At 38.2% G+C, this 24,036-nt stretch overlaps 4 protein-coding genes across 4 annotated transcripts in view; all 4 read right to left on the reverse strand.

Annotated features, from left to right (window-relative positions):
* Positions 1-1,544: 1,544 nt before the first annotated feature.
* Positions 1,545-5,367, reverse strand: LOC105955304 (putative disease resistance RPP8-like protein 4). Its single transcript, XM_088818948.1, has 3 exons — positions 4,881-5,367; positions 3,672-4,185; positions 1,545-3,484 (listed from the first exon to the last, which is right to left on the reverse strand). The coding sequence occupies exons 2-3, from the start codon at positions 3,991-3,993 to the stop codon at positions 1,692-1,694; spliced, it is 2,115 nt and encodes a 704-aa protein (XP_088675074.1). The 5' UTR covers positions 3,994-4,185; positions 4,881-5,367; the 3' UTR covers positions 1,545-1,691.
* Positions 5,368-6,771: 1,404 nt separating this feature from the next.
* Positions 6,772-24,036, reverse strand: part of LOC105955303 (putative late blight resistance protein homolog R1B-16) — a 53,425-nt gene continuing 36,160 nt past the window's right edge. Inside the window, exons 2-3 of the mRNA XM_088820168.1 lie at positions 15,415-16,056; positions 6,772-8,838 (exon numbers count right to left, since the gene is read on the reverse strand). Of these exons, the coding sequence (XP_088676294.1) occupies positions 6,785-8,838; positions 15,415-15,811 (2,451 nt within the window). The 5' untranslated portion in view covers positions 15,812-16,056 and the 3' untranslated portion in view covers positions 6,772-6,784. The remainder of the gene's footprint in view (positions 8,839-15,414; positions 16,057-24,036) is intronic.
* On the reverse strand, positions 16,863-18,936 carry LOC105955483 (ubiquitin hydrolase). The gene is made up of 3 exons (XM_012979211.2): positions 18,460-18,936; positions 17,227-17,463; positions 16,863-17,109 (listed from the first exon to the last, which is right to left on the reverse strand). The coding sequence occupies exons 1-3, from the start codon at positions 18,712-18,714 to the stop codon at positions 17,056-17,058; spliced, it is 546 nt and encodes a 181-aa protein (XP_012834665.2). The 5' UTR covers positions 18,715-18,936; the 3' UTR covers positions 16,863-17,055.
* NPQ1 (non-photochemical quenching 1) lies at positions 20,456-24,036 on the reverse strand. Its single transcript, XM_012979210.2, has 6 exons — positions 23,755-24,036; positions 22,698-23,008; positions 22,453-22,619; positions 22,276-22,372; positions 21,788-22,179; positions 20,456-21,122 (listed from the first exon to the last, which is right to left on the reverse strand). Exons 2-6 carry the CDS (start codon positions 22,968-22,970, stop codon positions 20,621-20,623), a joined length of 1,431 nt encoding a protein of 476 aa, XP_012834664.1. The 5' UTR covers positions 22,971-23,008; positions 23,755-24,036; the 3' UTR covers positions 20,456-20,620.

The raw sequence follows: 24,036 nt of genomic DNA on the forward strand, positions 1-24,036 counted from the left end.
ATTTCTTACATCTACCCCACTACGAAAGGGTGTTGATGTGAAAAACCTACAAATTTTAGGGGTGGATATAATTATGGAAAAATGAGGGGTTTTTTCCCCCTAAATAGACCTTAGCTCAGGGGATGGTTGTACCCTAAAAATAGAGGTCGAAATTGTATAGACTAATAAGACTTTCGTTTGACAAGTTTGGTACTTATTTAAACCTGCTCTATCTATGTAACAGGTTCAATAAACATTAGAAAATGATGCAACTTGTATTTTCTCAGCTTACAAATGTTAAGCAATTAATTTAAATTTATTTTGTGTATAATTTAAGTTTATTGGACACCTAACCTTTGACATTATTAAAGAAATCAATTTTGACAATTTCTTATGAAGTTGCAATTGGTCCCTGGACCATTGACTTTAATTATTAAAAACTCAGCTCTTTTCTTCTACAAAAAATGTCTCTGATTGAGTCTGACAATTTACTATCAATTTTAATTATTAATTATTATTAATTAATCGACGGATACATGCTTGATTTCATTTCTACTAACAAAAAATTGAAGGAAAGGACCATAAGTGTTGAATTTTTAAATACGAGGAATCAAATGTGTTTATTTGTGTACAATAAGGAACTATATGTGAAATCGGTGGAAACTTGAGGGATGAATTTATAATAATCAAATTTATTTGATTGACTAATAATGTAAATAAAAAAAATTAAAACTGCACATAATTTATCAAAAATAATTACGAAATGAATTTTCTTAAATTTTAACTTTAGGCAACTAAAAATTGCAATTATAGCCTTCAGATCTATTGAAGCAGACACGGCCATGGGTCGGTTTTCAGCCCAGAACCGGCCCATTGACGAACCGGACCGTTCCGTAGACTAGTGAACCTCGGCACCGGAATCATGAACCGGTCCGTGTCCCTCGAGACGGGCCCGGTTCTATAATTATGTGAACTGTGGGGCGGATTACCCTGATTTAAAAAAAATAAAAAAATAATTGAAAAAAACAGTAACGGCTAGTGAACCGGCTCAGTGAACCAGCCCAGTGAACCGGCCGTTATTTTTTTTTTTTGAATCCCCCCTTCCCTTTTTCCTATAAATACCCTTACACCCCATTTTTTCCTATAAAATTAAGTTCAAGTTCTTTTATTTATTTTCTTTTGTTTTCTATTTAAAAGTAATTCTTTTAATGTATTTATCCATCAAGTATTTAAAATATATATATATATATATATATATATATATATATATATATATATATATATATATGTGTGTGTGTGTGTGTGTGTGTGTGTGTGTGTATGTAAATATAAATTTCCGGGCCGGCCCGGAACCAGTGTGAACCGGCGGCCCGTCCCGTCCCGGTGAACTGTATGTTGTAAGGGCCGTTTCCAATTCCTGAAAGTGAACCGTGAACCGGAGTGAACTGGCCCAAACCGGCCCATGGCCATGTCTATATTGAAGTGTCTATTTCTTATTTTGTTAACAAAATTAAAACATATTTTCAAAAAATGCAAATATTACATTAAATTAATTACAATATATATTTCTCTAACTATTTTATTCAAATAACATTTAAATCATTTTTCAAACATACATTTATTCAATTAAAAAAAAGGTATAAAATAAAGAATTACAGACTTTTAAGTGTTACATGTTCAATTTATTTTGCCAATGCTACTATTGTATCAACTCAATCATTTAATGTAACAGTAACTAGATGCAGAGATGGTATACGGGAGAGAAGGTGCGAATGATTCTCTCGTAAATTCGATACAATTTCTTCGGTCGTCACCATTTTCAACTCCCCGAGCTGCGCCATAAATTCGAGCTCTCCGGGAAGATTATCGAGATGAGGGCATCTATGGATTTCCAATCTTCGAAGATCCGACATTCCATCTTCTTCGACGTGTATATTCCTCAGCTTAAGCTCTCTGAGTGAGAGGACATTGAGTCTCGGTAGCCCATCACTCGTGATCGTCATTTCTTCGCCGGTGAACGCGCCATCCAATTTGAGGTACACCAAGTTGGGCAGCTTCTCCAGTACGGGCATCGGATCCTTATCAAGAGCCGTGTTGTTCAAACTCAAGTGATAAAGATTTGGAGGGAAATTACCGACGGTGGGTAATTCGGTCATTATGCCTTGCAGTTTGAGTTGAGTGAGACGGGGCAGCTTGCCTAGCCCGTCCTCGAACGATATGCTGTGGTTGCCATACCATCGGATGTTTAAACAGAGAAGATTCGCCAGCATAGCTAGTGAGTCGCACAGATTGATTATATTCGAATTTTCATCTAGCTCTAAGCCCAATTTACGGAGGCTGGTCATTCGTGCTGTGTGCTCGGGCGTCCAACGAGGCGTCGGGATGTAGGTCAATGTCTGGAGATGCTGGAGGTAGTCGACTTTTGGAGACGCCTGGCAAGTGATTCTTGACATATAAAGGTGGCGCAGATTAATCATTTTCCATATGATGTTTGGCACTTCCATGGAGAAGTTGAGTTTGAGTGATATATCAAGAACCTGGAGGTTTTTAAGGTGACTAAACGAGATTGGAAGCTTCTTTATGTCGTTGTTTCTTAACCCCAGGTACCTTAATCCCACTATTTCGCCAATTGCGTCAGGCAAACTTTTCAAGCCAACGTTTTCAAAGTCGAGTACCCTGAGGAGTTGAAAATTCTTCCAAACAGTTGAACCGCCAAAAGTGTTATTGCCCGCGCCGTGGAAGAAAAGAGAGCGGATATGGTTGTTTTTCTGAGAAGAGAAAACAGGCCTTTCAGTGCCACAGTAGATAACACGATGGCGAGATTTCTGTGAGGATTGAGAACCCCCTCCCTCATCTCTTAGGATCTCGAGACTTATTTCCTCCTTGGCTTTTGTGATGGCTAGATCATGAAGAAAATCGTGGATGAGGCAGTTTTTCACGCGATCATCTTTGGTCATACCCTTGACTTGAATCATGTTCCGATTGATCAACTCGCCTAGATAATCCCTTGCTCTCTCCTCCATGGTTTCGTCTTTGTCTCCTTTTGGCGGGATCAAGCCTTGTGCAATCCACACTTGGATCAATTTCTCCGCGCGAATAGTCGCGTCTTCCTTGAAGAAGCCCAGGCACAGGAAGCACGACTTGAGATGCGGAGGCAAATCATGGTAACTCAGTTCCATTATATAAGACACACTGTTTTCACCTGTCAAGTGAGAGTTCATCCCTTTGAGAACTTTGTTCCATTCATCCTTGGATTGCCCGTGTTTCTTTAATAGGCCTCCGATAACGGTGATTGCTAAAGGTAGACCGTTACACTTTTCCAAGATGTCTCTCGCGGTAGCCTTCAATTCTTCGGGGCATTCTACGACGTTGCCAGTGAATGCCTTCTTTAGGAACAGCTCCCAACTCTTTGCGCGGTTGAGGGTTTCGATCTTATGAGCATATATATGATCATCTTTCGTGACGCCTTGGTTGCGAGTTGTGAGGAGTAATATGCTTGTTTTATCTATTCAAATATATAACTTAGCATTGTTATAACACATTATATCTAACCACATTGAATATACTTGAGATCAGTATTCAAATCAAATCGTAAATCGTAAGAATTTGATAATCCTGTTCGTGGAGGATCGGGCATAGGTCAAAGTTCTAAGTTACTTGTACAAAATTATCAATGTATAAAATAAATGTACCTTCTTCATTAGGAAAAGCACTTGTAAGAGATTGCCAATGAGCTGCTTCCCATACATCGTCGAGAACTATGAAATATGGTTTGCCTTGCAGGCGATCGTGAACCATCGATTTGACGGACTCCAACGTCGACCTCTCCATTATCTCAAGAACATTCAACTTATCTTCATCGGGCTCCAGCAGCTGCAACACGACCTCCTTCATGATCTCTTTTGGGCTAAATTCACTTGAAATGCAAACCCAAGCACGACGCTCGAACCGATTCACGACTGTGTCGTTGTTGTAAACTATCCTAGCAAGCGTTGATTTTCCGATACCACCCATGCCCACAATGCTGCCAATGATAAGGCCTTTCCTTTTCGTTAAAACAATTTTGTCAAGCACCGATTCGACATCCGCCTCCAATCCCACCACGTGTTTGTCTTTTTGCCAATGAGACAATTGCCGTCGCCATTGAAGCCTTCAGACGACGCCATCGTCGTCGTTGTCCCCTCGCCAAGGTTTTGAATACCGTACCTAGGGGTGAAAATCGGAGAGTCAAAATTTAGACTTTCTGAAAAATTCTAAATTTTTGGATGTGAAAAACTAATTCCAATTTCGTTCCAAGAAAAAAACTGAAAAAAATGTAATTTGAAATTTTAGCAATTGGAATTTGCCCATTAGAATTGGCGGAATTTAGAATATTTCAATTTTTAGTTACTTCAAATATAGAATACATAATAGGATTGATATTATATGTGTAATTTCATATGAAAAAAAATGAAATATTCTGAATTATATACAAAAATTAAAATCTGATTGAAAATCAAAATCTTATATATATTTCAATTCCTATAAAAAAAAAAAAATCGAAACAATCAGAATCTTTTGAATTTTTTTTTTTGGGAAACTGAAATTAGCTCATATATATTCCAATTCATATAATAAAAAAAATTGGAAAAACCGAAAATCAGAATCTCATATATATTGCAAATTTTATCCATAAAAATCGAAAATCAGAATGCTCGTAATCCGGAATAAAATATATCCTAGCAAAACCCTTAAACCAAGATTAATTAGAGACGAAGTTTGTAATAATTAATCTAATTTAAGAAATAAATTCATAAAATATATGTTGATCGCATTAAAATAAAAAATAAAACAATATTTCGGATTAGAATCGACGGGAATTGAAAAATTTGTTTCAATTTCCACCCATACAACATACGTACCTTTCACAGGCTTTGCTGATGTTTTTGATCCTAGACTGGATGGACTCGATCTCTTCTCCGACCATATCCAAGTGGTAGACATGGCCGGGGAAGCACGCGCACGTCTCGAGAAGGCCTCTTGATCTCCTTTTCGGGGCGTCGACTTTGAGAATGAAAGTCTCGATGACGTCTTCGGCATCTTGGGCCACGTCTCTGATATCGGATACCCAATTGCGTATCAGCTCGTTCTTGGCTTGCTTTTCCTCCGCGTCTTTCAGAAAGCATTGCATTCTTTGGAGCTCTTCCTTCAGCCAATTCACCTGTTTCGCGACACCTTGCAGGAAAGCCACCTTATGAACCAACATGCTACCTAGCTTTTCGACCGTGAACGAGACGGCTACCTCGGCCATATCTCGGAATTCTTTTTTTTTTCGTTTTTTTTGTGTTCTTTTTCTTTTTGTTCTTTTTTTTTGTTCTTTTTTTTTCTTTCTTTTTTTTTTTTTCTTTTCTTGCTCTTAATTGGTAATGCTATCTTACTCTTCGGTTTATAGTTTGCCTTATTCGGAAGCCGGTTTAAATAGCAAGTGAGGACCAACTTGTGCTTATATTTCCTAATTTATGTTTGTTGTTGTGTAGAAGCAACAAGAGGGGAACTAGTCCGTGTACCAATAAAGAAATACAAGTGATGAATTGGACTTCTATAACAACTCCAACCATTTCTAATGATCACTATCAGCCTACGTAGTACGGACACGGAAACGGTGATTTAGAAAAATAGGGAAACGACATATCCCAAAAATAGAGATACAGGAAACATGCAAATATTAAAAATATATGGGTATATTTATAAATAGGGTAAATCACAACCACCTTATTTATAAAATTACGAAAACCCCCCTCCTATTTGGGTAATTACAAGAATCCTCCTCAACTATAAATTTTCTTACATGTCCACCCTTGCGGTTTCAAATTTAATGGAATCTTCTTGATTATATAGAATATTATCACTTTTGTACCCGTTTTATCCCATTCAAGCTCCACATTTTGAAGCAAGATGATCATAAGATGTGTTTTTGGACTTGTACATATCTGATTGTGGTGCATCAAAAACTGTATTTTTACACAAAACGAGTACAAACTAGAGCACATTCCACGGAATCTAGAAGATTATGTTGAATTTGACACCTGAAGGGTGGAGGTGTAAGAAGATTAATAGTTGAGGGTAAATGTAATTATCCAAACAAGAGGGGATTTTTCGTAATTTAACCATACCTCATGGGTGGTTGTAATTTACCCTTATAAATATACCATATAAACATATATAAGTTTTTATTATAGAGAACTTTTTCTTGGTTATATTTTCATCCAAACATATTTAAAATACATATTATTGCCAACTATCAATTTGCAGTTGACCATTAAATCATGTAAATAATTAAGGAATCAACAAAAATATATTTCTATTTCTTTAGAAATTGCAGAATGACCCATAAGATGTTCGGTTGGTACCCGACTTTAAACGTGGAAATGTCAACAAATTGAATATTCCGTGCTACATAGCTATATCAGCTTCGTTTTATTAGATTTTTTTTTTCCTTCGGAAGAACGTTCATCCCGGAAAACAACTCGATCAATAAAATATTTATATTTTGGGGGGGAAAAATAATTTTGATACTAATTGCATCCCACTCTGAAAAAGAGTAGCACACCACTTATTCTGCAAAAAAAGAGCATCATTGCTACGTTCATACATTATAATCCGTACATGACATAATATAATAATGTTATAATGTCATTGTTACTTCTTCTATATAGCTATTGGTTGGTAAGCAGAGAGAAGCCAACTAACGGGCTGCTGAAGAGTCAACCACACTCGTTGACTTTATGTAAGATAACACCAAGTACATGTAGATTTGCTTTTAATTTTACAATAATCTCAACTGTAAATTACAACTACCCCTGATGTGATATTTATTTACGAAAAAATCCCTTATTTTTCTATAATTCTTCAGCTCGATCAGTTCAAGTGTCGGAATTTCTCCAATACCGTCAGGAATCTCTTCTAGATACCGAAAATTATGCAGCACAAGGCTTATTAGCCTTGGGAAATGACTAGTTTCAGTTATCCAATACTTGAGATTAGAATTGCAAATTAGTAAATATTTCAGCTCAAGAAATCCCCCCTCACTTGTCTCCCATTGGTTCCAACAGTAATTGCAATCTCTTAGTTTAAGCACTTGAAGATTAGGCAGTGAACCGATAACCCTCATCCTATCTTCCCATGAAAATCCCCAACCTTTCAAGGTTAACTTTTCGAGCGTCAAAGGAAAAATAGGATTAACCTCCGTCCACCGAGTCGACACGATTATTTTCAATTTCTCGAGTTGATGGAAAAGTACAAGATTCTCCAAGTGATAGTCTTGAGGGTCACATTCTTCTTCGTAGTAAATAATTCCCAACTTTTTAACGTTTGGAATCATTTTAACGATGCTTTTGGAACATAAAAGATTCGTCACCGCCGAAAGTGTATGCAGGTTTTCTAGAGCACAAGTGGTTTCTTTCTCCTGATCTGGATTTGGTAACTGACCAAAGTAGTTACATACGAGATGCCTTAGCTGTGGCATACTCCAGATTTCAAATGGTAAGTTTACTTTACATGTCTTGTTCGTCCCTGAAAGAACGATCAATGTTTGAAGATTCCGAAGGCTTGACATGCCTTCTAGAATTTTCTTATACATATAGCCACGTGGTGTCGATGGAAAGTTGAAGACAACGTACCTCAAGTGAAATGACTCAAACACTTGAGAAGGAAGCCACGCAATTTGATTACCGTAGTATAAGTTGAGGTGATCGTACACCAAATCCAACACCCTGAGGAATTTCAAATGTCGTAAATTCTGTGGCGGAGAATCTGTCGGTCGTGAGAAGCATATAATGGCACGAGTGGTCGAGCCGTGGATTTTTCCGAGACAGCCTAAATCAAATTGAGTTATACATAGGCGGCGATAATTTTGTATTGTGTTTTTTTCTTCAACTTTTCTATCCGTAACATGTAGAAGAAACTTCTCTTGCTCTGCTTTTCCAATGCACAACTGCCGAATAACATCATGGAGTCTGCAACTCTTGATTTTCCCGTTAGATTTCCTCTCGGAAACCAACACGAGACTCCTCTTCACAAAATCCTCCAAGTATTCTTCACCCATCTCTTCAAAGCCTTTAGATACACTTGATTTGATTATAAACCCTTCGACTGCCCATAATTTGACGAGCTTCGAGGCACGAATCTCGTGATCTTCTGGAAAGGCACCCATGTACAATAAACACGGCCTCAAATGATGAGGCAAGTTGGCGTAACTCAAAGACAATATCTTTTCAATATGCCCATCTTTCGTAGAATTAATGGCCGATTTTACATTTTCCGCAATTTCCTCCCACGAAGATCGAGTTCTACTCACCGTAGAAATAAGTCCTCCAATCACAACAATTGCGAGAGGCAATCCTCTACAACCTCCCGCAATCTTTTTCCCAATGTCCTCCAATTCATAAGGACAGCGTTCTCCGGGTGCGAACGCCTTACTCTGAAGCAAACCCCAACTTTGATCAATATCCATGAGTCGAATCTCGTGAAGAGGGCTAGAAGAATCGGCATAAGCAGCCACATCCAAAAGCCGAGTCGGTAAAACGACTCGGCTCCCGTTATCGTCATCGGGAAATATCCTCCTCACTTCATCCCAAACCTTCGTACTCCACATATCATCCATTACAATCAAATACTTCCTACCCTTCAAGATTTTGTACACTTTCTCTTCATTACTCACATTAGTCAGGATGACATGTGGTATGATCTCGAGCAGACCCAAAAGAATTTGTTCTTTGCTATAATCTTGCGATACGGTTACCCAGTCACGAACATCGAACCACTCGATGATTAAGGGATCGAGATAAGCATTTCGAGCAAGAGTAGTCTTACCAATACCACCTGTAGACACGTAAATTTAATATAATTTATATTATATTAAATTGAATCCCAAGATTATAATTTATCTTGCAAAATAAGTCATGGAGATAATTATCAATTAATTATTGGCCAATAGGATTATTTCTTCTCTTCCAAGTTATAAGAGATAAATATCAATTTAAAGAAAGCCACTCAAATCGCGCGACGTCATCAAGTAGACTTTAAGTAGGACTCTTATTCTACCACTATAAATAGGGACCCTCTCTACACAATTCAAAACACAACTCAAGAAGAAGAAAACCCGTAGGAGAAAATTCTCTCCACAATATTCAAGTCGTTCTTCATCAAATTCAAGGCGTTCTTCATCAAATCGAGGGCGTTCTTCAACTAATCAAGATCGAAGGAAGATTGAAGGGCCAAATCCATCAAGAATTTCAAGATCTTCAAGTCAAAGCCCGTCAAAGTTCAACAAATCAAGATTGAAGGGCCAAACCCATCAAGAACTCCAAGATCTTCAAGTCAAAACCCGTCAAAGTTCAACGTTCGATCCGAGATTCAAGTCGCAAGACCCTCGGAAGACGTTATTCAAATCCAAATCAAATCCGGAGAAGATCAAGTCAACGACCCGACTCCGAAATTCAAAGTCAAACGCATATTATTCTTGAGAGAAGAATCAGAGGATTAAATTAGAGTTTGTAACCCGCAATATTTTATTTTAATTCAATAAATTTATATTTGTGCAAGTTTTTCTTGTTTGTCTAAATCGCAGATAAGAATTTGTTGCTACAAATTTTGGCACACCCGATGGGACATCTCTACCTCTCATCTCTTGTCTCTCTCGAAGATCATCGAAGATCATCGAAGTGTTGCTACTTCAGATTCATCAAGTGTGGGCTTAGGTACAAGGAGTATGGCTAAGAAGTTGCAAGCATCCTCTGAGACTAACTCGACGCCTCAAACCATTCAGAAAGGCTTACCACCTCTTGTCAACACAAGCGCAGACGTGGAAGGTTCAAAACGAGAGATTTCACAGCCCACGCCTCGTTCAACATCAAGCTACTCAGAGGTGGCATCCGTCATGACAACAAACGCTACAACCATGGAGGAGCAAATTGCAAGTTTAAAAAAGGCCATTGAGGGACTCGCAAAGCATGTTCAACAGCGAGATTCTCAAATTGCCGAGTTGATCAACAAGATGGACAAAGCCGATGCTAGTCAAGCTGTGGAGAATCAGATAGAGGTTCAAGACGAAGTCGAGACATCCACAAAGCAACAACCAATTGAAAACGAGAAGGCTCCAGCTCAAGAACTTCAAGTTTCTCCAGAAGGAATGATTCTTGTAGATCAAGTGATGACGCTGATCAGTGGAACCATCAAAGACAAGTTGGAAGGAAGCTCGAAGTCTCCATCAACCTATGTCAAGCCATACACGCAAAGGATTGATGATCTAAGGATGCCAATGGGCTATATACCTCCAAAGTTTCAACAATTTGACGGCAAAGGCAACCCCAAGCAACATGTGGCACACTTCGTCGAGACTTGCAATGATGCCGGGACGTACGGAGATCACCTCGTCAAGCAATTCGTCCGATCGCTCAACGACAACGCGTTTGATTGGTACATTCATTTGGGGGCAAACTCATTGATAGTTGGAAGCACTTGGAGGAAGAATTTCTCAACCGCTTTTACAGCACTCGAAGAACAGTCAGCATGATTGAGCTCACCAATTCCCGCCAATGGAAGAAGGAACCTGTCATCCACTACATCAACCGTTGGAGAAATTTGAGTCTTAATTGTAAGGATCGACTGCCCGAGACATCAGCTATTGAACTGTGCATCAAAGGAATGCAATGGGGACTCCGATATATTCTTCAAGGAATTCAACCTAAAAGTTTTGAAGAGTTGGCCACTCGAGCACATGATATGGAATTGAGCATAACTGCAAATGAAGTCGAAGAACCTTCATTCCAAAAGTCGTATCAGCTCAAAGAAAAACATGTTGAAGAAGAACAAGAAGATCATGAGGATGGGGCAAGTCTTTTGAAGAAACAACATCCTATGCAATATGACAAGTCAAATCAAATCAAAGACTCCTTGACACGAGTTTAAAAGGTCTACATCTCCAAATCAAGTGAAGCACTCATTGACACGAGTTTAAAAGGTCTACATGTCCAAATCAAGTAAAACACTCCTTGACACGAGTCTAACAGGTCTACAAATTCAAGTCAATACTCCTTGACACGAGTTTAAAAGGTCTACATGTCCAAATCAAGTAAAACACTCCTTGACACGAGTCTAAAATGTCTACAAATTCAAGTCAATACTCCTTGACACGAGTTTAAAAGGTCTACATGTCCAAATCAAATGAAGTACTCCTTGACACGAGTTTAAAAGGTCTACATGTCCGAATCAAATGAAATGCTCATTGACACGAGTTTAAAATGTCAACATATCCAAATCAAATGAAGCACTCCTTGACACGAGTTTAAAAGGTCTACAAGTCCAAATCAAGTTAAATACTCCTTTACACGAGTTTAAAAGGTCTACAAGTCCAAATCAAGTGAAACACTCCTTGACACGAGTTTAAAAGGTCTACAAGTCCATATCAAATGAAGTACTCATTGACACGAGTTTAAAAGGTCTACATCTCCAAGTTCAAATCAACACTCCTTGACACGAGTTTAAAAGGTCTACATGTCCAAATCAAATGAAGCACTCCTTGACACGAGTTTAAAAGGTACACAAGTCCAAGTCAAGTGAAATACTCCCTGACACGAGTTTAAAAGGTCTACATGTCCGAATCAAATGAAGCACTCCTTGACACGAGTTTAAAATGTCTACAAGTTCAAATCAAATCAAAGCTCCTTGATACGAGCATAAACTATCCAAATCAAATCAAGGCTCCTTAATACGAGCATAAACTATTTACAAATCAAGTCAAGGCTCTTCGATACGAGCATAAACTTTCTACTTATTCAAATCAAGTCGAGGCTCCTTGATACGAGCATAAATTATATATCCAAATCAAGTCAAGGCTCCTCGATACGAGCATAAACTATCTATATATCCAAATCAAGTCAAGGCTCCTCGATACGAGCATAAACTATCTATATATTGAAATCGAGTCAAGGCTCCTTGATACGAGCATAAACTATCTACAAATTCAAGTCAAATGCTCCTTCAGCACGAGCTTAAACTGCAAATGTTTCTCCTTGTCCACATGAGTATTGATATGCCTAATTGGGCCAGCCCAATGGGCCTACAATTTACTTACCTACTGGGCCACGAGCCCAATATCGAAGACCACTATCACCGAGGCCCAATCACCTTCAAGCAAGGTTTGGGCCCGACAATCTCAACTAAGCTATAAATACACATTTTAACTCATTATATAAGGTACGTCCTATTAACTGAGTAATACTATCAACTGTATTCTCTGGACTATTTCCACTATCAGCACGTCTGACTTGAGCGTCGGAGGGGTTTCCGCCGGATCAACCCCCGGCGTAGTTCACGTGTGTTCATCTCGCAGGAACCTCAGGATCATCAAGTTGTCAAGCTACTGATCCGCTTTGCTCTCCCAATACATTTTCTACACTACCCCAGGTGATCTAAACTTTAGCATCATCATTTTGGCGCATAATTGGGCACAACTTTCACCGCCTTCCACCAAATTGCGCGTAGATTTTGACTCGCTTCACCAAATCGCATGAGAATTTCAACGCGTTCCACCAAATTGCGCGAGCTCTTTAACGCACCTACCAAATTGCGTTCGCTATCAAATGGAGAAAAAAAAAATTATTTCTCCACACCATGCCAACGATTAACGCAAGACTACAACACCGATCTACTCTCGACAAGATCCGGTACCCTTTTCAACGTGGCTCCCACATCCTCTCGAGAGTGGGGGGCTTGCGAGACAACTCCCACGAGGAGCCAACTCGCGCAGTAATACAACCCGCAGCGAGATAACTCCCACGAGGAGTCCACTCGCTCAATGCTACTACCCGTTGCGAGGCAACTCCCACGAGGAGCCAACTCCCTCGGATCTCAACACCACAGCGAGACAACTCCCACGAGGAGACCACTCGCTCCGTCCTATAACCCGTTGCGAGGCAACTCCCATGAGGAGCCAACTCCCTCGTATCTACAAAACCACAGCGAGATAACTCCCACGATGTGACAACTCGCTCGGTCCTACAACCCACAGCGAGATAACTCCCACGAGGAGACAACTCGCTCTGTCCTACAACACACAGCGAGACAACTCCCACGAAGAGCTACCTCGCTCGGTAATAAAACTCGGCGCGAAACAACTCCCACGAGGAGACAACTCGCTCAGAGCGACCTCGATACGCACGCTCCTCAGTCGCGCGTTATCCAATGCTTCTACAACTTCGTTGCGAGACAACTCCCACAAGGAGACAACTCGCCCGAAATTCAATATATAATCGCAAGCTCAAGATAGCACGATTACGACCCTAGAAACACTTAGAAATATTATGGGAATCTATATAGCCTGGCCAGATTGATTATTCAAATTTATCTACTTGTTTTCGATGGGTCCTTCATTAAAACGTGGCCACGGTCCAAACATACTTACGACCCACGAGGTCTAACAAAGGGCACGATCCCCATATAAAAATCTTGAGAGCCTGATCCCCTCCTCAAGTACATCACGCAGAAGGCTATATGTAAACACATACAAGCAACGCGTCAAAACATTGAAAATGACGAAAAATAACAACTCCCATGAGGAGAATACTAGCTCCGTGCTACTACATTATCGTGAGACAACTTCCACGAGGACGTAACTCGATCAACTCGATTACCCCAGAGACAACTCCCACGAGGAGATTACTTGATCCGTGCTACTACATTATCGCGAGACAACTCCCACGAGGAGATAACTCGATCAACACTATTACCCCGCGACAAGAGAACTCCCACGAGGAGATAATTCGCTACTACATCGTCGCGGGACAAAACCGACGACTCAATTAACTTATATCGCGGTAACTTTGTCGCGCTATGCGCCAACGCGCATTCACACCCCTCCGACACACGCTCCAACGCGTTTTCGCATACTATTAGGCCATACGCCAACGATCGACTTCTACAATTTTTACTCTCGACACGATCCGAGACCCATCACAACATGGCCCCCACATCGACTCGAGAATGGGGGGCTTAATGATATGCCTAATTGGGCTAGCCCAATGGGCCTACAATTTACTTACCTACTGGGCCACGAGCCCAGTATCGAAGACCACTATCACCGAGGCCCAATCACCTTCAAGCAAGGTTTGGGCCCGACAATCTCAACTAAGCTATAAATACACATTTTAACTCATTCTATAAGGTACGTCCTATTAACTGAGTAATACTATCAACTGTATTCTCTGGACTATTTCCACTATCAGCACGTCTGACTTGAGCGTCGGAGGGGTTTCCGCCGGATCAACCCCCGGCTTAGTTCACGTGTGTTCATCTCGCAGGAACCTCAGGATCATCAAGTTGTGAAGCTACTGATCCGCTTTGTTCTCCCAATACATTTTCTACACTACCCCAGGTAATCTAAACTTTAGCATCATCAAGTATAAACTCTGCACGACATCCCTCAAAAGGATATATTTTGAACTATGTTATGACTTGATCCCTTTTATAGGGTACGTAGGCAACTTAGAATCTCTCTAAGTTCAGTCATGATTTCAAAAGATATATGTGCTTTGCTAGATCGAGCTGCGATTGAAGTTGAGCAATTATCGAAACTCATTCACTCCAAGATGCATTGTCCGTGAACAAGTCTCGAGGGGGCATTTGTAGACACGTAAATTTAATATAATTTATATTATATTAAATTGAATCCCAAGATTATAATTTATCTTGCAAAATAAGTCATGGAGATAATTATCAATTAATTATTGGCCAATAGGATTATTTCTTCTCTTCCAAGTTATAAGAGATAAATATCAATTTAAAGAGAGCCACTCAAATCGCGCCACGTCATCAAGTAGACTTTAAGTAGGACTCTTATTCTACCACTATAAATAGGGACCCTCTCTACACAATTCAAAACACAACTCAAGAAGAAGAAAACCCGTAGGAGAAAATTCTCTCCGCAATATACAAGTCGTTCTTCATCAAATTCAAATTCAATGTGTTCTTCATCAAATCGAGGGCGTTCTTCAACTAATCAAGATCGAAGGAAGATTGAAGGGCCAAATCCATCAAGAATTCCAAGATCTTCAAGTCAAAGCCCGTCAAAGTTCAACAAATCAAGATTGAAGGGCCAAACCCATCAAGAACTCCAAGATCTTCAAGTCAAAACCCGTCAAAGTTCAACGTTCGATCCGAGATTCAAGTCGCAAGACCCTCGGAAGACGTTATTCAAATCCAAATCAAATCCGGAGAAGATCAAGTCAACGACCCGACTCCGAAATTCAAAGTCAAACGCATATTATTCTTGAGAGAAGAATCAGAGGATTAAATTAGAGTTTGTAACCCGCAATATTTTATTTTAATTCAATAAATTTATATTTGTGCAAGTTTTTCTTGTTTGTCTAAATCGCAGATAAGAATTTGTTGCTACACCACCCATGCCAACTATTGGGACCACTTGGAGTTTCGACGGTTCTCCGCAAAGCCGCTCCATTATCGCTAGCAAATCGCCATCAAAACCAAAAACTTGGGCATTTTTCCTGTGGATTGATGCAATTGTTAATGATGACGAAGAACTAGCGCCAGCATCACCAGAATCAACGGCTCTCGTGTCTTTGAAAAATCTGAGGTGATTCGTGATTTCCATCACCTCCGTAGCGACCGCCTCGATTTCCGTAGCTAATTTTTCCAGCTTGTGAAAATCAAAATCGTAACAGAGGTTTTGATTGTACTTGCTTACCCGTACAATACAGGATATAAATTTGAATCGCGGTGGCGATGTGTTCGAACCGTGAGCTAAGCGGATTTGTTCCGAAATGAAGCGTTCAATCATGTCTTCTGCTTGATTTGCTAGAACCCTAATTCGTTCTTCCAAACTGTTGACGAATTTGTGCGGGAAATCTTCGAAAAGTAATTGCAGGAAAATAGTGTATTCATGGATTGATCTAATTTGAAGTTGGTTCTGATGATTAGAAATGGAATAATGGTGGTGGTGATTCTGATTCAGAAACTGGTCTATGGTATGTGAAAGAGAAACAAGAGCTGCATAAGCCAAGAGTTCAACTTAGAGAGGGAGAACTGTGGTTGGTTGAATCATGAATGGGCTTAAAAGGTTTTGGATAATTTGTTGGGTAAATTACAATCAGCCCCGAGGTATGGTAATTTAAGAAAAAACCATTTTTGTTTGGATTATTAACTATGTTTTTTTCTTACACCTCCACCAAATTTCGTGAAATGTGCTCTAGCTTATACTCGTTTTGAGTAAAAATACAGTTTCTGATGCACCACAATTTGATATATACAAGCTTAAAAACACATATTATGATCATCTTTATTCAAAATGTGGAGTTCGAATAGGATCAACGAGTATAAAAATGATAATAATCCATATAATCTTGAAAATTCTACTAAATTTGAAACTGCAAAGGTGAACGTGTAAAAAAATTTATAATTGATGGGTGATTGTAATTATCCAAACATGAGAGTTTTTTTTATAATTTGACCATACCTCAGGGAGTGATTGTAATTACCCTGATTTGTTGAATCTTAAGGTAAATTACACATGCACCCTTGACGCATGCTGAAATAATTTTACGGTAATTTCTACTCCCTCTGTATTTTGGCTCGGTATCACTTTACCCTCTTCTACTCTAGATTGCATCGATTTGCCCCTCATTACTTGAAAAATTATCTCAATGTGACACTCGTTGTTAGTTGTCAGACGTTTGACCTTAACACTGTTTTGATCTAAGCTCTGAAATTACAAAAAAAACTATAATCAAAAGCGAAGTTGAAGGCCATCGTTTCCAAAATCATGTTTAAGGTTTGGAGATTTTGAAGGTTTCTATGATTTCCCTACCATTACATCTTTGGCAATTAATTAATAATACAGAACATGCAGAGTCTGGGCATTATTATAATTAATGAAATTCCATATCATGATACTAAATAATTAAGTGGTTTTCAGTTCAGCTTATATATAATTAGTGGCAACATCTACAAGATGGCTATAAGTTGTCTTGATAATCTGCAGCAGCATGCAATAATTAATGGTTGATCGAACGTTCGAGTTCGAACTCATGCTGCACAAGGAGGAACCATGCATCTCGAGAAGAACCCTAGCATTTTTTTCTGCACGAAAAACAAGAAGAGATCGATCAGCTAGCGGAAGAAATAAAATACAATATTTTTAATTTGACATGGAGTAAACTAAAATGAGAAATCAAAAGGGAATTGAATTTAACTTACTCGTTTGGAATTTTCGAGAAGTTCGGAGGGGATCTTGTAAAGGTCTTCGTCTACCGGTTTGACATTAGTCGAGGATTTCTGCGAGACTAGGTTACGAGACATTGTACTTTGTTTCGGATAATGCTTCGTCTTCTGATCGGACAAGGGCTGTTTTCTCGGTTGGTCCATTAAGTCGCGAACCTTAACTTGCTTTCTCTGCATCTTGGGATTTTGATAACCATAGTTTGTTACTTTTACCTGCAATATATTAAAACTATATACATCAATCACCACAGATAATATTTCAACAAAAATCAGATGAAAAAGGAGTGCACTCAGATTGGAAATTGTACTCTATACATGGTTCTCCGAAACGATCGCGGATTACATTTCTATATACTGCAATGGCATAGCCGAAGCGGGGACATAAATAAACAAGGGCAAATTGCACATCACTCCCTGTAAATTTCTAATTTTCGCACGTTAACCCCTCAAAAAATTTAAAAGTGAATGTCTCCCATCAAATTGTTATTCTTGTTGCACATTGCCCCGATAATAAAACTGCGATGGATATTCATCGGAATTGAGTATTTTGTCTTGCACGTTGCACTTTTAAATGTTATTTTTGTTACACATTACCCCTTAAAAACACTACTTTTTTGCACATTGCCCATTTAAAATGTTATTTTTATTGCACAATGCCTTCCAAAATTGGCTTATGGGCAAAGTACAATCAAAATAATATTTCGAAGGGGGGATATCATTTTTTTTTAGGGGGGAAAAGTGCGAAAATAGAAAATTTATACGAGTGAAGTCCATTTTGTCAAATAAAAAATGCTAAAATAATTTAGAATACCTTAAAGAATATTCTTAATACTCAAAATTGTAGTACAATAATGTGTGAAATATTATTCCAATTTCGAAAATCATGTGATACTACACTATTATCTTGTAAACATACCAATCCAAGAATTATTAAGGGGTTTAGATGCTACACTATGTGATATACATCAAATGTTTTTTAACCGTTGATGGAGTTAACTGCCCAGTAAACACACATACACATGGGTTTGTGACTATGTGCAGATCAAGGGTAATAAAGCATCTAGTGTATATCACCAGACCAGATGTAGCATCGAATCCCCCGATTAAAAGATGCCTCGATCCTAAAACAAAGTACCCTACCAAATTATCACACACGCACAAAAACACACGCACAGTGTAACAATTTGAAACGGTGTAAAAAAAACCGACCTTTGTTTGAGGAACAGCATTATAATCCCGGCGAGGCAGAGGTTTCTCGAAACCAAATCCGTAAAGATCACCGCCGCCGTCACCGCCCCAAGAGGCAGAGTTGTTGATGTAAGAGGCGGCGCATTCACCGGAGCAGCTGCAGCGGAGGAGGCCGGCCTGCCTGGCGCACTCAAAATACTGAGTTATTGGCAAATCATTTGCGTTTTCCCAGTCACCAAATGCTGGAATTTGCCCACTCTTCCTAAAGTAGTCCATGAGTACTGAAATATGGCAGCCAAAGAGTAAGTATAGAGAGAGAGGTTAGAGAGAGAAAGTGAAGAAGAGATTGAAGGGAAATTGGTAATGGTAAGTACTAGTGGGAGTGGGATTGATTGATTTTTGGTTTACTTCTTTCTCCACTTTGGAGTGTGTGGATATGAGATGGTGGGTTGGTTCACATTTTGTCTTATATACACGTACAACATTTATATATACATAAATTATTCACACTAAATTTTATTATAAGGGACTAGAAACGAATAACTAATTAATAAACTCTCTCTCTCTATATAATATAGATATACAGTCAAAGAATACACATTACACATGTGTGTGTGTAGGTGTAGGTTTTAGGTGTTTGAAAAATGAAAAGTGGGGATTTTTTTGGCCTGGAAAGGTTCGAGAAAAAGTCTCACATCCACACTAGCTACAAATTTGACAGTCGAATATTACCTTAATCAATTTATCCTTAAAAAAAGAAAAAAAGTTTATTACATTTATCCGAGAAGATGACTGCAATTTTAAGCAAAGTAAAATATATAAATAAAAAATCAATTAATGCTTCATAACAAGAAGAAAAAAATGACCGCAAAGTCAAGATTAGACAGTACCAATTTGGACAGATAGTCAAAGGGAAAAGAAAAACAGAGGAATGAGGTGGAGTTTGTCTCAAGGCATATTAATTAATTAATTAATTAATTAATTAGAAGTGTAGAAACAGAGACAGAGGATTCTTGTGGAGATTTGTTCAAATTTTAGTAATGTAGTGGTAATAAATAATAATTAGGTTTGCTAAATTGCAGCTCCTCATTCTTTAATCAGTTTTAGAGAGAGAAAGTATTGGGAAATGGGAGTAGAAAAGTCAACTCTTTAGAGGGGACAAGTTAAAAAGGTAAGTTTGTCTGTGACGAAGAGTGAAAAACACCAATTTCTTTCCCTTGATTTCCGCTGCATAGTTCACACAAAAAAAGTAACATGCCTACTTCACTTGGTCAAATCTTACACTGCAGAATTGGAAATATTTACATTGAAAAAAGTAGTAACTTTTAACACTTTTCCAGTCCGACTTATCAACTAGGCCTAATACCCTATCTATACTTAATGACGTGGCACTAAAATTAACTACTCCCTAATCTCCTTCAAAACGACGCCGTATCATTACCCTAATTGCTTCCATTAGGTGCTTTCTTTTGGATTTTGTTTTAGGCCAATAGCAACATTGATTAGTTAGGGAAAAATACAGTTTTTGTCCCTCAAGTTTTCACTGACTTCATATTTGGTCTCTCCATATTTATAAAAAACACATTTGGTCCCTTATGTTTCAAAACTTCAACACTTTCAGTTATTTCCGTCAATTTTCCGTTAAAACTAATGAAATCAAGCGTGTGCCATGACTTTCTTAACTAACAGACTAACGGTAAATTGACGGAAAGAACCAAAAGTGTTGAATTATTGAAACATGAGGGACCAAATGTGAAATCAATGCAAACTTGAGGGACTAAAACTGTAATTTCCCCGATTAGATACATGTGATAGATACGAATCTCAAACTTCACTATTTCATGGTTTATACTATGCTACGTGAAATATATTAGGTAAAACTTTATCATTCATATACACACACACATCCACATTGGTGTATGTAAATCAACGATCCGATGTAACATTCATCAGGTGTAGCATAAAAATAACCCTATTTTAGTGTTCATTTAAGAAAAATTGTCTCTTATAACTCAAATTCACAAAACATAACTGTAAATTGATCAACTTCCTTTCCAACCAATTTACAGGTTGGATTTTATTCATTCACCAAAAAAAAAATTAAAATTATTATTACAAGCTACTTGTATTACTATAACAAACTGGTAATCAAGAAAATATCCATATCACTTAAAAAAAAAAATCATCGTAGTTTTCTCAATGGTATAGCTCTACCGAAAAGCTGTTCTACCTCTTTCGCCTCCATTTTCAGCTCACTCAAAATATCCATTTCCTCTTTACTCAGCTCCTCGAGAAAATAATCTTTATCTTTAATCAGTTCTTGAAACCCTTCGGCCAGCTTCTGGAACAACGAGATTTCGGTGTTCTTCACTTTCTCCACTTCTAGTTCGATCTCTTCGACTTCTTTCACGAGTATCTCTTCTCCTTCCTCAACAGTCTTCTCCAATCTTTCGACCAATGGTGGCTCGGGACCACAAGTGTTGTTTGTCCTTGTGAATGTGCTGAAATCGCGGCCGACTTTTTTGGCGGCAAGTTGTAATTCGGGTATTATGCTTTCTGGCAAAACGGCACTTCTTGTGTAGATTACTGAGCCGCCGTATCCATCCCATGCGTCGTTTCTGCCTCGGTAGTATACGAATATATAGTCGTCCGGTTGGTTTTCTATCTTGGATGAAAGAATATACCTGCTCAAAATTTTATTTGAAATATCAAAAAAGTAATTTCGAATGATTTAAAGAGGTTCATCATGCAATTTATCGTTGATTTGGTCTTATATGAGCCAGAATTTCATGATCGAGGGGCAAAATGTACATTAACAAAAAATAGGGGGGCCGACAATAATAGTTAGTGACGGAAATTGGAACAGAATTCCGCATATTCCAATCCGGATATTCCGATTATGGAATGAGATTTTTCATTTCGGAATTCCAAAATTGAAGTTGCGAATTTTTCGATTGTTACGATTTTTTGGAACGGAATTGGAATACATATTAGATTTTGTTTCGATTTTAGTTTCCGAAATTCTGATTTTTTTTCCAAACATTATACTTAAATCAATATTATTATGTATTCTATACCATAGGTGGCTAAAAAATTTGGAAATTCCGAATTCGGCCAATTCTGATCCGAAAATTTCCGGTTTTTTAACAAGTTTTTCCATTCCAACAATTCCTGATTTTTCCGATTTTTTGTGGAACCGAATCGGAATTAACTTTTCATTTCCGAGAAAAACTGGATTATTTTTTTCCGAAAGTTCTAATTCTAATCCGATCACTCCGGAAATGGTGATATTAGCCATGATCATATAATCGAAATTAAGTGAAAGCTAAGAAAATATGTATGTACATACCAGTCATCTTGGTAGTTAAGAAACGGATTATCATGATTGTATAATATTCCCGGGTATTTCGGATCTTGCACGAATTTCTGCACAGCCGTTCGAGTGAAAAAGCCAGTATCCGGTGTCTTTATCCTCCAAGACAAGTTCCCGACAAGTCTGTTCGATTCCGTGTGGAAATCGTGAAGTTGACAGTCGAAGGTGTCAAAAGTAGGATTTAAACCACTCGTAATAAACCACTTCCCGGTAAAATCATTTATGTTGAATTTCGGCACTAGAAGAGCTGGATCGGGTGCTGGAAATTCTCCCACATCGGATTTTCGCGGCACGCATTTCTTTCGAGACACGGCACAGTCGTTGAATTCATCCACAACGCTATTTGCAAATAGGTCCCCACACTTTATCTGTGATAATAATAATATTATTTTCGTTAGATTCACAATGATATTACATTATGTAAAAAAAAAAAAAAAAAAAAAAAAAAAATAGGGGATGCTGACCTGGCATTCGGTCTCGTCGGGCCTGTTATTGCATGTCTGAAGACATGCGACATTGGCCGCGCACGATGGATTTGCAATGCACTTGGCGAGTTCCAATCTGCGTAGTGTTACATTTGTGTGAATATTGTAAAAACGATTATTTAAATTATACAAAATATTCGGTTTAAATTGAAATACCTGCATTCTTTGAGTAAGCAAGTACAAGTTTTTAGAGCATCTACGGCATCAGCTGTAGGAACGAACATCAATGCTAATGCCAGTAAAATCGCAGCACCGTTGACATAGCTCCATTTCTTCCACGAATCGAAACTCGGCACTTCTTGAAAATCTAATTTCTTTTTCACCTACAAAAAAGAGTTTCTATTAAAAAAAGAAATAACAAAACGAAATAAAAAAAATTGAGGCTAAAAATGTGAAGTCACCTCAGCTATAATTGTGTTAAGACCATCGCTCGAAGGAGTTTTAGTTGTCTCTGAAGAGAAGATATTTGAAAATCTCGGGCCGAACACTTTAGAGAACTGAGGGGTTTTAAGTAATTTCAAGTATCGGAAGTTCCATTTATCGGAACCCATTCGCACTGTTAGATTCCCATTACAACTCGATTTGTGGCTTTCACCACGAGAGAATCTTGATTTACAATGTAAGAGAATGCTTTCACCGTTGGAAAGTAACCCCGAGTATAACAATACAGCCATGTTTTATTCTTATTCTGCTGTTGACTGCCAAATGCAACCTGAATGTAACGTTGCCACGTCAGATCTAATACATCAAGCAATAACTACTTCAAGATACGATGCGTAATAAGTTCCGGTCAGTCGAAACGATAGTAGATTTCTACAAAATAAAATCCAGTATCTACTCAATAGGCAACATATGCATGCGTCGAATGCTATGCTATATTCTTAGGCCTCGTTTGGTTGGGGAGATTAGTCACGATTAATGAAATAATTGGACCTTGTTTGACGTTTGGTAAACACAATAACTTTCCTGGTCGACCCGGAAATAGTATGTTATCATGTCTTATCTTGCATTTTAGATATCTTTTTTGTTGGACGTCGTGGGACCCGATAAAATTATTGGATTTTCAATAGATTATCTAATCTTATCTTAACTAATCATATCTCTGCAACCAAACGAGGCCTTATTATACTTATATTAGACTAAGCACTTTAGCTAAAACTAAATTATTCCAATAAATTCTTGCTCAAATGAATTTTTGTTTCTCATTCCCAATTCTTGAAATACACATCTAACAAGCTTCATCTTTATCATTTATCTGACATTAAAATTAATATAAATAAATAAATAAATAAAACCCCAAAACAGAATTTTCAACTCTCCTCTTCAATTATCAAGAACAAACGAATGAAAGCCACCAAGAACAGAGAATGTGATAATATATAAAGGATGCAATGTTAATATATAGGATGAAAGAAACACACACACACACACTAAAGAAGTACAAGCTAAGCCACTAACCTTTGAGTTGTGAAACAAGGATGTCGGTATGGTACATTTTAGGGGAATGCATCAGAATGTAGAGAGAGAAAGTAGTGAGAGGGAGAGAGAGAGAGAGAGAGAGAGAGAGGAGGATTATAAATGTGGAGATAAAACGGTGTGACGTGTGGAGTTGAAAGCTTGTGAAGTTGGATAAGATGTTTTTGTGATTCTGAGCCCTGCAATGATTTTGGCAAAACGACGCCGTACTGTGTTACAACTAGTAACAAGAAAATAATCATTAATTAGAAAATATGTGCTTCT

Source organism: Erythranthe guttata, chromosome 6 (genome assembly GCF_056151865.1).
Source record: "Erythranthe guttata isolate IM_541 chromosome 6, IM_541, whole genome shotgun sequence".
In the NCBI taxonomy this organism is placed as follows: Eukaryota; Viridiplantae; Streptophyta; class Magnoliopsida; order Lamiales; family Phrymaceae; genus Erythranthe; species Erythranthe guttata.

Bases quoted from the DNA above. Each gene is read 5' to 3' on its own strand.
- NPQ1 (XM_012979210.2), bottom strand. From the start codon at position 22,970: ATGGCTGTATTGTTATACTCGGGGTTACTTTCCAACGGTGAAAGCATT. The intron at 22,620-22,697 runs GTGACTTCACAT...TCTTTTTTGTAG, and splicing joins TTAACACAATTATAGCTGAG to GTGAAAAAGAAATTAGATTT. The intron at 21,123-21,787 runs GTATGTACATAC...AATTTTGAGCAG, and splicing joins CTTAACTACCAAGATGACTG to GTATATTCTTTCATCCAAGA.
- LOC105955304 (XM_088818948.1), bottom strand. From the start codon at position 3,993: ATGGGTGGTATCGGAAAATCAACGCTTGCTAGGATAGTTTACAACAAC. The intron at 3,485-3,671 runs GTACATTTATTT...ATATTTGAATAG, and splicing joins TGCTTTTCCTAATGAAGAAG to ATAAAACAAGCATATTACTC.
- LOC105955483 (XM_012979211.2), bottom strand. From the start codon at position 18,714: ATGGACTACTTTAGGAAGAGTGGGCAAATTCCAGCATTTGGTGACTGG. The intron at 17,464-18,459 runs GTCGGTTTTTTT...AATATATTGCAG, and splicing joins ATGCTGTTCCTCAAACAAAG to GTAAAAGTAACAAACTATGG. The intron at 17,110-17,226 runs GTAAGTTAAATT...TTTTTCGTGCAG, and splicing joins TTCTCGAAAATTCCAAACGA to AAAAAAATGCTAGGGTTCTT.